At 40.1% G+C, this 15,542-nt stretch overlaps 1 protein-coding gene across 12 annotated transcripts in view; it reads left to right on the top strand.

Annotated features, from left to right (window-relative positions):
- The window catches only part of AFDN (afadin, adherens junction formation factor), a 3,286,836-nt gene that overhangs the window by 1,845,813 nt on the left and 1,425,481 nt on the right, over window positions 1-15,542 (top strand). For all 12 annotated transcript variants that reach the window (XM_044063225.1, XM_044063199.1, XM_044063191.1 and 9 more), the window contains one exon: window positions 2,347-2,490. In XM_044063225.1, coding sequence (XP_043919160.1) covers window positions 2,347-2,490 — 144 coding nt within the window. The remainder of the gene's footprint in view (window positions 1-2,346; window positions 2,491-15,542) is intronic.

The following is a 15,542-nucleotide window of genomic DNA, read 5'->3' as shown; positions in this document are numbered from 1 at the left end:
TTAGACCTCATTCTACGAGAGCCACAGCCACCTCCACAGCCTTCTTAAGAGGGGTGGCTACAAAAGACATTTTAGAAGCTTCCACATGGAGCTCCGTGCATACAGTTGCCAAGCATTACAATCTACCTCTATATTCCAGATCCAGAGCAGGCTTTGCTACGGCTGTCCTGCAGGGTATCTTAGCTACACCATCCTTTTCCTAGTACCTCCACCCCCAGATTGGCTATGGTATTCTACCCATATGTGATGACTGCAGATGCATCCTTGAAGGACATAGTACAGTTTTGTACCTACCATAAATGTAGATGTCCGATAGGTATGCATCTGCAGTCAGGTTTACCCTCCCTCCTTCCCCTCTGTGGTACTCCTAGGGTGCTTACCTCTCTATTAGCTAGCTGGGGATCTATTATGGTGTATTTGTTTTATACACATATATATATATATATATATATATATATATATATTTTTTTTTTTGCAAATGTTTGGATTTTTTATTACCTTTTTTCCAAATTTAGCCTTCCTAGAGGGCACCTGGCATCTGGGGCAAGAAAAACTGAGGAAGATGGCGTCGGCTGACGCTTTTATAACCCAGGCGTTGTGACGTCGGGGAAAGGGTGACATCAGCCGACGCCGGACCCAGACTTTGGAATCCGGCCGACCGAAGGGCTGCCTGAGGCAGGACAACCCATATGTGATGACTGCAGATGCATACCTATCGGACATCTACATTTATGGTAGGTACAAAACTGTACTTTCTCAACCTACAAACATGTAAATATGTATTATATGTTGTATATATGTTGCAGTTCAGCTGTTCTTAGTTTGCTATTTAACACTTACAAGTTGTTTACTGCACCTTTTTGCAACTGTGTATTGTATTTTGTTAACTTTGAATTATGTAGCTTTTACTTTGTACTATGTATTCTGAATTATGTAGTTTATACTTTGTACTATGGAGCTTTTCTCCCCGGTCCTCCACTGAAAATGGGCTCTTTGAGCCCAGTGGACCTCCCCGGTCACTAAACTGGAAATAAACAAATAAATAATTCCACAGTTGAGGCTGCGTTGGCTGCCATTTCTACCTACCATTTTGGCTTCATCTCCCATTCTATAACCTCCCACAGATTACATAAGGTTTTAAGACATTTTTTTGCTTCATCCCATGCTAAAATAACCAGTTTCTCCTTTAAATATTGTTCTAGAAGCCTTAAAAGGTTCTTTCAAACTGGCTTCTTCAGTAAGAATTGCAATTTCTGTCCTAGAAATCCTTGGTTTTGGTGGCAGTTACATCAGTAGGAAGCATTTCCTAATTGCAGCCTTTCTTCCAGCTCTCCCTGCTTAATCTTTCATAAGGATAGTGTTTATTTGCACAAATCCTTCATTCGTTCCCAAAGCTACATCTGAATCTAGCTTGAACCAACCTTTTCACTTACTAGTCTTCCCAAACCACACCAACAAAGTGAAGTACATTCTGCACACCCTTGATGTTCACAGATGGTTAAGATTTTATCTGCACAGAACTAAATCCTTTAGAAAAGATCTCATCTTTTTGTTTCCTTCACTTCTAACAAGTTTGGGAAGAAGGTCTCCTTCTGTCCAGAAGGCTATCTGATTGCATTGTCTTTATTTACACTTCCAGTAAGAAGACTTTGCCAGTCAAATAAAAACCTACTCTATAAGATCTATGTCTACATCCATAACTTTCTTAAAACATTCACAGTGGATGAAGTTTGTGCTGCAGTAATCTGATTTAACTTTGCACACTTTTGTCACTTATAATCTTGCTATCATATGCAGTCTACAGGCTTCCTTTGAGGGTCACAGTCCTTTGGGGTCTTCTGTCTTGATTTCGCTAAAGATGATAGGTGGCTTGGGACTCTGACCCATTAATTTGATTGTAGACATTGGATTATAGGAGGTACAATAGTTATGTACTTAACATAGCTACTGTATCCCTATCATCCAGGTCCATTCAGTAAGGTGTTCCTCCTTCCTCCCCACTTTTATTTAACCTTTGATGATCTGAAGGGAACCGATTGCTATTTTGTAATGGTCCCTTATGCAGGTAGCAAAGCAGATATGAGAAGAGAAGGTAGCCTAGAGGATTAAGGAAGAGAAAAATGTGAAGGAGCTCAAGGCCAGAGCACGTGTACCAGATTGGCTCCAACAAGAAGCTGTAGGATCCATTAATTGTATCAGACTGATCTGGATGAAAGTGTCCATTATATTTTTTCTGTGGTATGTCTTATTTGATTTGTTCAAATGGTCATATTTGATTTGTTCAAATAATCTTTGTAGCACTGACAAACTTGCTGTACACTGTCATTTTTTTTCTTGTTTTAATAGGCGACTACATTGCTTACTATGGACAAGTACTCTGCAGAAGACATTCCAAACATAAACAATACGTGTTTCAAGTTGAATTCATTACAGCTTCAGGCTCTCCTTCAGAACTATCACTGTGCATCTGATGAGCCGTATATACCAACTGTAAGTTAAACTTTTACTTTATTAGCTGCCAAAGTGTACTGAAAAGTGAAACAAGATCATTTTACTACCAGGAAGCTACAGTGTTGATATGTTATATTTGGACAGCTTAGCAAGTTATTGGAATATACTTTTTTGATTTTGTATCCCCAAGCCAGAATTTCATTATTGTAGAAGAGAATTAATCAGTATCTTAAATTTCTTTTGTAGCTCCTTGAGCACTTAACATTCATTATGATGAAGTGCTTGTTCTGTTCCTTTCTCAGACTACAGAATATTAAGATTGCAGTTTCTGTAGTTCTTTGCTCTTGAAGGTGCATTAAATGTTTCTGTATGTATGTGGTCTTACAAAGCTGTCTTACAAGCGATATCATCTGTATTACGTTTGGGAGCATCCAGAAGATTTTAGCAATTTTTTGCTGTAAAATATTTTTTATGGCTGTAATTGTGATGGTACTAGAACATTAGTCAACACAATCCTTGTCCTTACTGTGTGTGTATGTGTGTGTGTGTGTGTGTGTGTCATCTTCAAAATGTATAATTTTTTTATCAGATGTGATCAGCTCTCTTTTCTGGAGGCATAATTGACCTAGGCAGAAGCCCATGCTTTAAAGTAAGCCAGTTTGCTTAAAGAAGAGTAAGAAATAATTTAAATTTTTCCATTTATTTAAGAGTATCTTGAAAGTAGTAGTATCTTTCTGTGAGCAAAATTGTTTGCATGGTAGTGCCGATATTTTCTGTATTGTGCATTTGCTGAACACGTTTCTGCACTTCTGTTGCATTAGTTCTTCATGCATGCTGCTTTGTCAGTATACACTCAAGGAAATTAAATTCTTCAATTTTCTTTAGCATTATTCTGGTATTTTTTACACAACACTGAGGAGTTAAAACTATGGCACTTGATTAATTTGAGTTCTTTGAGTATTCACTGATGGTGCAGTTATTTCTGGGATTCTTGTCTAGAGGAGCCCAACACCCCAACCTGACTTTCAGAGCTTTATCCTCCTCTGTCTTCCTTTGCCTGACTCCCGCCCACTTTTATTTCAGGACAACAGTGGTGTATGAGAGGGGCACTGGCTGATGACAACTTCATAATTTTTTTTTTTTTTTTTGCAATTTGTCTGCATTTATATGTTGTCTGCTGAGCATGTTTGCTTGCTTCTGCAAATTTACTTCATAGGGTAAACATTTCTTACCATATAGAGTTTTTATTCTGTATTGTCTAAATCTCTAAAACTGATACTGATTTTGAGGCGTTTCAGAAAGAGTAATTGCATTGAGTGTGGGAAAGAAATCCAGTACAAGGATTTTCATATTCCAGGCTGTTTCTGTTTAAGTCCAAAGCATAATATAGATAACTGTCCATATTATGCAAGGTATTCTACAGGGACAGTCATCATAGAGCTAAATCTCTCTGAGGCTACTTTGTTCAAAGGAGGGTGCGTGGCTAGTCCCGTGCTGCTATGGTATCAGACAAAGGCCCTCTGAGAACCTCCCTGAGAATTGCAAGCACTCTTATAACTCCCCCAAAAGAAGAAATGAGGAAATGGAATGCAGCTCGACTGAATTTGTGTGTGTCCTAGGTCTGAGAAATCCAGGGCCAGAAAGGGGGTACTTCCAAGTTTGGTTGCACATTAAGTAACAGCTTAATTCCAACTCTCCCAGTGTGAAAACAGAAACTCAGCAGAGAAGACCAGTAGACTTGGGTTTATGGGTAAATGTCAGTAACTGGCTAGTAAGAGTACTGCCTGGATGCTAGGAAAAAAGAAATACAGAGGACCTGGAAAACCTCAGCAAAGAAAGTGGGGAAGAAACACTGACTGGGAAAGTTCTGCAGCTGTTCAACAAAAAGCAATGCAATTTTCATACATGTATTCCAATAACCTACAGGAAGATACAAGAGAATTGCACATAAACCTGATTAAAATAAATGAAACACTGATGAAGTATATCAACACAAATAAAAGATTGGAAAAAATGGAAGAAGTTTTAAACAGATATTCAGATGAGGTGATAAAGCTGCAAAACTCAAAGTGAAGAAAAGGCTGGCTGAATATGATACTGCTTAGGAAGAGATGTTTCAAAAAAATAGAATGAGGACAGAGCATGTAGGGAAGATTTGAGATTTTTAGCTATACCAGAGAAGCTGGAAGGAACAGACTGCATTCATTGTATGAATGCACAAAAAACCAACTGGACTGATATCCCACAGCAGGAAGAGTTAATTGGAAGGGCATATCGTGTGCATGCTCCAAACCTGGGTGAGATTTTTAGCTATATCAGAGAAGCTGGAAGGAACAGACTGCATTCATTGTATGAATGCACAAATAACCAACTGGACTGATATTCCACAGCAGGAAGAGTTGATTGAAAGGGCATATCATGTGTATGCTCCAAACCTGGGTTTGAGAGAGCAATCTAGACCTTTTAATAGTAAAGATGTAGTCCTACCAGCAGGAGGAGTCTATTCTGACAAAACTGTGGCAGAAGAGCAAGTACTAAACGTAGGAGACAGCAGAGTGTTTGTGGAGAATGATTACTCATTGTACAGCAGGCAGAAGAGGAGAACATTTATTCCACTCTTCAGGGAATTTCGAGATGTAGGTGTGAGATTCAAACTGCTGTACTCAGCTGTCTTCAAGGTATTCTTCCCTAGAGGGACAACAATTATTTTTTGATGAAGTACATGCTAAGGAGGAAATCCAAACATTTGTCCAACAAAAAGTAAGCTGTGAAACAGGAGGAGGTTATGGTTCTTGTTCTTCAGGTATTAAGTCCAAAGAGAGACTGTACCATTGAAAGTTTATCCAGTGTTTCAACAGAAAATGATTGAGAGAAGGAAGAGAGCATGAGAGTTGACTAGAAGAATCAAGAGTATGTTGGAAATGAAGCAGAGACAGGATTTGGGAGATGTAGATGAACAGGAATAAAACCATTAACTTAATGTGGGTTTACAATGCAATAATTATATTTGTGAAATATGACAGAAGAAAATCTGGAAATATTGGACTTTTTCAGAATTTGTTGGACTTGTGGGGGACTTTAAAGCATCTGCCCTCCTTCATGTCAGTGTTTAGAAAAGTGCTTAGTGGAGGGGAAGACCAGGAGAAAGTTAACTGTAAGTAAAGATTTTTTAATAGTACTATTTTTGTGGTGTATGGGTTTCTTTACATGCTATAAAGTAAAGTTTTCTCAGTTATTTTTAAGTGTAGTAGGGATTGTAAACAGGTGTTGCTATTCTTTTTTTGTTTTCTTTGTCCCTTCTATGTTTAGGAATTGCAGTGTAAAAGAAAAAGTCTGGTTAAAAAAGCATGACGAGAAAAATTAATGTGCTTTTTCTCATTCTTGCATAGGGGACTGACTGGATTTAAGGACCTTAGATTGATTTGGTAACCAGTTTTAAGAGAGCATGTAAATGAAAAAGAATATTGAATGTCATGAGGCTTTTTTTCTAGTAGGTATATGTTTGGTTTAGAAGCAATTCTGCAGCTAGTCTTTGTTTCCAGGGAAACAATCTGATAAAGAGAAACTGGTTACAGTCTGGCAGAGAGCGATTGGCTAAGGGGAAAAAGAAAAGAGAAATTGGCTAGCATGTAATGTTCTCTGAAAGTGTTCAGTTTTTTCCAGCTAGGAGAGCTATAAAGCTAAGACAAAACCAGTTAGCACTTAGAAGACACACAGGCTGTGCCATGCGTTTTAACAGGCATAACCTTTCTTTTAGGTTAACTCAAGTCTGTGAGTGTGGCTGTCAGTTTGGTATGTTTGTTCCATTTAGGCGGGCAAAACTTCTATAATTGAAGATGTACATAGTTTTGTCTGTTAGTATTAATAGGTTTTAGGGCGGGTATCCATGACGTTTGTTTTTTGTTTGAGGGCTTTTAATGAAACAAAGTTTTGTAAAATGTGACTTAGGCTCAAATGGATATGACAAGAAACAACTGTATAAAACTTCAATCTGCCAAACATTGTATGTGTGCGTGTAACACAAAAGCTGGAACTAGACATTTTACAAAAAGAAGGTGTTATACATAAAAGGTGGGAATAACTTTTTAATCTAATGATGTTTTCTGTAATGTCTTTAAATTTCAGTGGTCTCACAGATAAATACAAAGAAGGAAGAGTAGTGAACTATATTAAAAAATGTAGAATGCAAATAGCTGTTACAGGAGACACACTTAAAGAACTAGACATGTGAATTTAATAAGTAAATGTTTCCAGGATGGTTATTCAGCAGAATACCTGGGACGAAGGAAAAGAAGAGTACTTATATTAATTGTGGGAGGAGCTCTAATAGTGATAGAAGATGATTAAAAAAGATAATGACTAAGGGGATACTGGCAAGGGAGGAGGATTACACTGGCATGTATTTATATTCCACCTAAAATTGCTGTAATGCTTAAGAAAATTCTGAAAGAAGTCGTTTTCTGCAAGGAATATTACTTATAGGTGGGGGTTGGAATGTGATTTGGAGCAGTGAAGATATGTCTGGGGGTCCAGAAGGCAAAGTGTAACAAAGGAGGCTAGATTTTTGAAGAAATTAATGAAAATATTGGAAGATGTGAATTCAGTAATAGGAGCTCTGCATGAATTTACATGTTATTCCCCAAGATGTAAAAACTGGGCTAGCCTAGACAGAATTTACATTTCACTGGAACATGTGCATTTAGGTGAAAGTCTTGATATGCTCCCAATAACTATTTCAGATCATGAGCCCATAACTAAAATAAAAACACAGGGTAATGAAATAAAAATGAGACACTGGTGCTTTCCCTCATATCTGTTGAAAAGAGAGGAATGTATTTATTTATTTATATAAATTTTAAAATAAATAAAAATGTTAGTGGGACTTCTTCTGGCTTTATCCCGGTTAGGGGTCGCCACATTGTATCACCTGTCCACTCATGATTGGCAGTAGAGTTTTACGGTGTCGAGTTGCCAGCCCGGCGCTGAAAAATGTTAAAGTATGGCAGAATAGTGGGAATCTCACAGAACAAGAAGACCATCAACTGCAGAATGCTAAGCAGAAAATAAGGGGATTACCTCGGTAATATGCAGAAGTTTAGAAAGATTGCTGTTAAGTAACTGTTTTTTGATAATAGCATTAGATCACAAAAATGTTTAACACAACAACTCAGGCAACAGAAAATAGAAAGGGCTGTCACCAAGCTTAGGGGGCCTATAACAAGGAAGGTAATAGATTCTGTTGAGGTATTAGAAATATTTTGGAAATTCTGTGAAAGTCTGTATAAAGCAGGGAAATATGGAAATCAAGAAAAGATACAAATGGAAATGCTTATGGAAGAGTTAAATATGTTAAGGTTTAGATGAGGCTCAATTATTGATGGTTAGGATAGGAGGAAATGAGATAAAAATTGTGATGTATAACCAGTCTACAGGAAAGTCCCAAGAAATAGATGGTATTCCTGTGGAAGTTTGGAAGCTAGGAGGGAAAAAACTGATAAAGATCTGGAAGGTTTTGTTTAGTACCAACATCCTGGAAGAAAGCAATGGTAGCTGTTATACCTAAAGAGGGTAAGGATCCATCGGATCCAGCTTCATACCCCCATTTCAATACTAAGCCGATTATAAAGTGTTCATGTTTATAATGGCTAGAAGAATGATGAAAGTAATGCCAAAATTGATATAGATAGATGAGTGTGTTTTTGTGGAGAGGAGGCAAATATTTGACATTAATAGAACACTGATGTTTCAGAGGAAGCAGAATGTAAGAAAATGCCATTGTTGTTGGTGGGTCTTAATGCAGAGAAAGCATTTGACAGAATAAGTTGGGACTTGATGAGTAGGGCAATGGAAGCATTTGCATTTCCTGAAAAAAATTATATTGTTGATTAAGAGGGGTATATGAGAGAATGGAGGTGAAAATTAAAATGGTGGGTTCTTTTTGATGATTTCTGCTTGAGCAGAAGGAACAAAGCAGGGCTTTCCTTTTTCTCCTTTGTTGTTTGCATTATATTTAGATCCATTGGCAAATAAATAAAGGACTCAGAAATTCAAGGATATAATTGGCTCTATTTGTAGATGATATTTTATACCTTACAAAACGAGAAGGAGACATTACATTGCTGTGGAACATTTTGAGATGGTTTCAAATCTTTCTAGGATACAAAAGTAGTGAAGCTAAAATAAAGACAGTAGCGGTAAATTATGTACCCACACACAAATTGGTTCAGCAATATCCTTATGTGGGCATGATAAAATAAAGTATTTAGGAGTATGCATTAAAATGATTCTGTGTGGCAACTAAAGGATATGTGGGAAGAGACTAAAAAGATGATACAAAAACTGAGAAAATGGAAGCTTTGTTATTTGGCTATGGATAGTAAGATACAAGCAGTCAATTTAGTCGTATACACAGGTCAGGCATATTTTTATCAACCAGAGGAGAAGTCGTGGTTAGCAATTAATAAAGCGCTGAATTACTTTATCTGGGAGGGGAAGACAGCAAGAATCAAGTGGGAAAAGTTGATTCTTCCAGTAGAACAGGGTGGATTGGGATTGCCCAATTGTAAGGGGTATTTCTGAGCTACACAGTAAAGGCTCCTATACATAACACAAACAGAATACTATAATTCAAAGTGGAAGGAATAATGTTGAAATGGGGGAAGCATAAGAAACAAGGGGAGACTGGGATTTTGGATGTAGACTTTTAAGGAGAACAACAACCATCATACAGAACATTATATCCATAAAGTATCAAAGTATTCTAAGAACTAAGCCAACATGGGAATGGAGAAATGAGATTCTGCAGGTAGAGATGACTGCAATTAGGGATAAAGACAATAGGGGGCAGGAATGTATTGGAGAAAAAAGGCAAAGGAACCAAGGTATTGGGAGCAAATAAATAGAGGGGGAAAGATAGAATGGGAAGATGCAAAGAATTTATTTGGACTGCATGTTAGAGATTGCCTTCCCTATCCAGGATTGATGTCAGAGTATAGGCAAAGAGAAAGAAATAGGGGTGTCCTAAATAAAAGACCAGCACTGGTAGAGTTTTTAGTAGAATCTAGAACAGATGTTGCCGTTAAAAAAGGAATAATTAGTAGAGGATGTAAAATATCGCAACAAAGAAACAATGGGAGGATATATGTATGTCTCCCAAATATGCAACGTAATCTAGAAGATTTAGGATTTTTACTTGGAAATGTTTACATAGATATTTTTAAATCCCAAGTAGACTCCAGAGATTTTTTTTCTCAGGTAGACAGCAAATGTTGGAGGTGTGATGAGGAAGGCGGCGATAATTGGGAACATGTTTTCTGGGAGAGCAGTGAGTTGGCAGATATTAAGGATTCCTTGCTGATGCACTCTCTGAGAGGCTGGGTGGGCAGATTGGCATGCCAAGGGAGATGATTTTTCTGAGCTATGATACAGAATCGGAATTGCCTAAACATGGTAAGGCCTTGATGTCTCTAATTATGGTGGCTGCCACAAAAGCAGTTACTAGAAAATGGAAATCAAAATCTAAACCAACTATATTAGAAATAGTGAATATAGTAACAGACATAAAACCACTGGAGTTGAGATCTTTAGAAAAAGGTAGGCACAAACTACATAGGAAAAATGGGAATTGTGAGAACAAATCCGTACAGGGGAGGAATGAGGTTTCAAAGAAGGCAGGACTTAAATGAGGCATGTAATGTTTGACTGAAAATGATTGGGTAGATTATAAGTGATGTATAATGTTTGCAACTGGGTGATGTTCTTCATACCACATTGCTGCAGTCCTAACACTTGGGTAGTCCGCTGTCCCAGTCGGCCCGAATACCAAAGTATATGGCTGACGTCGGTCAAGGCGCATTAGTCTGACGTCAGGACGTCAGGGTACAAATGCGCATGACCGACGTCATATCCCCAGTCTTTTTTGCCGCATGGTCCGATGCAGAAGCAGTTTTGCAAGTGCAGGTTGGCGTTCTGAGATTTTCCGAAGTCGGAGTTTCAGACCGAATCCAAGTTGGCTAAGTACCCCGTTGGGGAATATTTTGGGTTTTTTTTGCCTCAGTATTTTACCGGATGTCAGAAAAAGTGAATAACTGTATTTCTTGTGGGAAACAGATACCTCATAGGGATTACCATACCTTGTGTATACCTTGCTTAGGGCCTGAGCACGACGTTGTTGGCTGTCGCTCTTGTGCTAGATTTAACAAACGCACTATAAAGAGAAGATTAGATTGTGCCAGGTTAGTTTTTGGGAAGCGGTGTAATTATAAAATGCCGTCGGATGCTCCGGCCGCTTCGTCAAAAAGCGCAAGGACAAAACAGCAAAGCCTAGGCTGGAAGAACCGTCCGTCGACGCCGGTTCTTTAGAGGGCTCGGTGGAGCCAGGGTTCAGCCAGAAATTTCTTTGGAATCCCAGGGAGAGACTTTATTACTGCAAGATGTGACCTCTCAGGAGGTAGGCCAGGCGGAAGGGGCTTCTCAGGTGGCTGTTCTTCCCTCCCTTCCTAAGGTGGTTAGGCCCTCCTGCTGTTTCCAAGGCTTCTCCCAGGAGCAGGCCAGGTTTTGTTTCAGGTGTTACCCCTAGTTCTTCAGGGTCTGTACCTAAGAAGCATATGCTTAAGATGGCAGAAGATTTGATTACAATGATTAGAGGTTCTATGCCCCCTCCTGATAAGAGGCCTAGGGTGGAACCTGAGCTTGGGAGTTTTGAGCAGTGTTCGGATGCTTCTGAGTCTTCGGCTGAAGACTTGCAGGAGTATTCCCTTACTCTGATTCTGATGTAGATGATTCTACTCCTTCTGCTTCTCCTCCTGAGGATTTTTCATTTTCAGAGACTCTTCATTCCATGAGGGAGCATTTTAAATGGGAAGGTCAGGATTTCTCTGATTCCAGGAAAAGGCTTAGGGAATTTTTGTTTCTACCCCAGCATAGGCCTTTAGCTATACCTCCTGTTCTAGATGTGGTGGAGGATGTTTTTGCAGAGGCTTCTCTGAACCCTGACTCTTTGCCTCCTGCTCCAGTTAAACCGGATAGATATTATAGGGTGCCTGAAGCTCATAAGTATCTTTTAAGAGTCCTAGGGCAGACCCAGAAACTGTTTCACAGGGGCCTAAAGGTGTTAAGGCTTCTGTTGTTAAAAATCCTGTTCCTCCAGATAAAGAGGCAAGGGCTTTGGATAGATGGGGAAAGAAAGTGTATACTTCTTCCACTTTGGCCATGAGAGCTTTGAATTGCCAGTTTCACATGTTGAAATACCAAAATTATCTCCTTTCACAATTAAAGTCTAAGGTAGATGCTTTGGCGGAAGGTATTGAGTGTAAAGAGTTGCAGGATTTAGTTCATGTTTCTGAACAGGTGGGTAAGCATTCTTTGCAATGTGGTTTTGATGCTGTGCAGGCCTCTTCGAGGGTGGCTGCCACTGGTTCGGTTCTTCGCAGGCACGCCTGGTTGAGGGATCAGAATTTAGCTGAGCATGTGAAAACAAGGATTTTAGATGCTCCTTTACAATCTGATGTGTTGTTTGGTTCGCCTGTGGAAGCAGTTCTAAAGAAAATGGAAGACAAGGCTAAGTCTATGCAGACTGTTAAAGATTTTTGCAGGTTCAGCCTCCGAAGTTTAGTAGAAATTGGCCTACCAAGGGGTGGACATATCCTGCTTATGATTCCCAGTCTAGGGGTAGGTCTAGACGTGGTAGAGGCAGAGCTCAAGGTTCTTTTAGGCCTAGAACAGGAGTTCACCTGCTCAGTCTTCTGGTGAGGGCAGGGGTCAGTCCTTTCGTAAACAGACCCAATGACCTGCCTTTTCAGCTGCCAGAATCTTCTCGTCTGGCAGCACCTTTGGGAGGAATGTTGGCACTTTTCAAAGAAAACTGGAGTTTAATTACCCAAGACAGATGGGTATTGGATATCATTCATCACGGTTACAGGTTTTATTTCCATACCTTGCCTCCTTTCAAAGGCATGCCAGACATTCCTCCTCAACAAAGGAAAGAGGCTCACAAGCAAATTTCTCTGTTGCTCCAAATAGGGGCCATTCAGCCGGTTCCTGTGCCAGAAAGGGGCCTAGGATTTTATTCTCGCCTGTTCCTAGTACCAAAAAAGGGGAACACGTGGAGACCAATTTTGGATCTGTCTATCCTCAACACTTATCTGAACATTCCCAAGTTCAAAATGTTGACGTTACAACAGCTTTTACCTCTGCTGGACAAAGATCACTGGATGGTAACTTTGGATCTCAAGGAAGCTTACCTTCATGTTCCTATCAGACTAATTTGCAGGAAGTATCTGCGTTTTCGAGCTGGGAATTCTCATCAGTTCTCTGCATTGCCCTTTGGCTTATCTACTGCGCCCAGAGTATTCACAAAGGTTCTGGCTCCAGTGATAGCTTTCTTCAGGCTAAAAGGAATACAAATCTATCCTTATTTGGACGATTGCCTGATTCTGGCTCAAGGAAGGGATGTGCTTCTTCAGCATTTGGAATATGTGATAGCAGTGCTAAGATGCCTAGGGTATTCTGTGAACGAAATAAAGTCCAGTCTAGTACCCTCTCAAGACATGTGCTTTCTGGGTGTGAGACTGAATACAGCAACCCAGATGGCCTTTTTAACCCCGGACAAACAAAAGAATCTTTCTCTTTACTTCCATCAACTATCTCATCAGTCCGGGCTGACTGCAAGGACAGTCCTTCAAGCCTTAGGGTTCATGGCATCTTGTATTCTGGTACTTCCCAATGCCAAACTGCATATGAGGAAGCTACAATGGTATCTCAAAATGTATGGACACAGCACTGCCAGGATTTGGACACTGTCATTCAAATAATACCTTGCATTCAAAAGGAATTTTTGTGGTGGGCTCAGGAATGTCACCTAAACAAGGGACTCTCTGTGACCCGCCAGAGGCGAGTCAGATTCTAACGACAGATGCCTCAGACACAGCTTGGGGAGCTCATCTGAATGGAAAGTGGATACAAGACAAGTGGCCTGCCAGACTGCAGCATCTACATATCAACATGAAGGAGATGTTAGCAGTCCAGTTTGCATTACTGGCTTTCAAGGATTTACTTCTTCCAGGGCAGGTGTTGATTCTAACAGACAACACAACTGTCATGTGGTACATCAACAAACAAGGGGAACACATTCTTATCCTCTATGCAGGCAAGCAATGATTTTGTGGGAGACTGCGTTAAGCTTGCAGCTGAATCTTCAAGCAAGGTTTCTGCCAGGAGCACAGAACTCCTTAGCAGATGTGTTAAGCAGGCAAATCATGGATCCCCACGAGTGGAAACTGGATCTTCATGTATTTCAGACATTGACAGTGTCATGGGGAACTCCAGACATAGATCTGTTCGCTTCTCCACTAAACCACCAGCTGCCAAAGTTTTGCACAAAAGGTTTCATCACACAGCCTGGAAAGTGGATGCTCTTTCTTTCAGTTGGAAAAATCTTCATGTGTATGCCTTTCCACCTCTGCCTCTCCTCCCAAAGGTACTCCTAAAGGTCAGACAAGACAAGCCAAGGATGATTTTAATAGCTCCAGATTGGCCTCGGCAGCACTGGTACCCATTGCTGAGGAGTCTGGTAAGGAAGCCTCCATGGCCCTTACCTTTGATTCCACACCTATTGTCTCAGAAGGACGGGCATCTACTCAATGTCAAGCTTCACTCTCTTCATCTAACAGCCTGGCATATTCTGTTTTGAACCATAGCAGGTCTCAGCTTCCTCAACAAGTTTTGAATGTGATTAGGGAAGTCAGAAGACCTAGTACAAGGAAAGTGTACGCAGGAAAATGGAAGAGATTTTTATTTTGGTGTGCAGCAAAGGATTTGGATGTTTCTGAGCCAAATTTGAGTGTGGCTCTTCAATATCTTACTGAGTTATTGGACAAAGGTTTGTCTTTCTCTTCCATTAAGATTCATGCTGCAGCAATTTCAGCTCACTATGATTGTGACCCACCATTGTTTTCTCATCCTTTGTTCAAGCAATTTCTTAGAGGGGCAAAGAATATACGACCCCCACGTAGAGCTCCTACTCCTGCTTGGGACCTCAATTTTGTGTTGGAGAAACTCACTCTACAACCTTTTGAGCTTGCAGCTACTGCTGAATTGAAATATTTGTCATGGAAGACTGCTTTTTTGTTGGCCATTACCTCTGCAAGAAGGGTGTCTGAATTGCAGGCCCTTATGGCGGTTGAGCCTTTCCTGATTTTTCATAAGGATAGGGTATCTTTACGTACTAATCCTTCCTTTATGCCTAAAGTGGTTTCTAGTGTGGCTTTAAACCAAACTATTCATTTGCCTACTTTTTATGCAGATCCCCAAAATAAGGGGGAAAAGATTTTGCACACTTTAGATGTACACAGGCAGTTGCGTTATTATTTAAGCAGGACTAAGGATTTTAGGCAGTCTCAGCAGTTTGTTTCTTTTGCTTTGAGTTCTCAGGGCAAGCCTGTGTCAAAACAAACTATTTCTAAGTGGATTGGGTTTTGCATTGCATTTTGTTATTCCCATCATGGCAAGGAGATTCCAGCTGGGATTAGGCCTCATTCCACTAGGGCTACTGCCACTTCAACAGCATTTCTAAGGGGGGTGGCAACTAAGGATATTTTGGAGGCAGCTACTTGGAGTTCAGTGCATACTTTCTCTAAGCATTACCACCTTCCTCTCTACTCTAAATCTAGGGCTGGTTTTGCCACGGCTATTTTGCAGGGCATGTTGTCAGCTCCTGCTTCTTTATGATTTGCCAGCCTCCCTTACCTCTGCTTTGGGATTCTACCCAAGTGTTAGGACTGCAGCAATGTGGTATGAAGAACATAGTACAGTTTTGTACCTACCATAAATGTAGATGTTCAAGATCCACATTGCTGCAGTCCAATTTACCTCCCTCCTTCCCCTCTGTGTTTAGGGGTGGTTGTGTGGGTGGGGTTATACTCTTGTAAATTTGTATATATATATTGTATATATATTTGGTGCAGGAGTGTGTGGTGTTTTTGGTTTTAGCCTTATCTTTTTAGGGTCTTCTGACATCTGGGGCAAGAAAAGACTGAGGATATGACGTCGGTCATGCGCATTTGTACCCTGACGTCCTGACGTCAGACTAATGC

This window comes from Protopterus annectens, chromosome 1.part0, assembly GCF_019279795.1.
Source record: "Protopterus annectens isolate FY-2018-M chromosome 1.part0, PAN1.0, whole genome shotgun sequence".
Classification (NCBI taxonomy): domain Eukaryota; kingdom Metazoa; phylum Chordata; order Ceratodontiformes; family Protopteridae; genus Protopterus; species Protopterus annectens.
The sequence above is the reverse complement of the archived record's forward strand: the minus strand, read 5'-3'. Positions and strand labels throughout refer to the sequence as shown.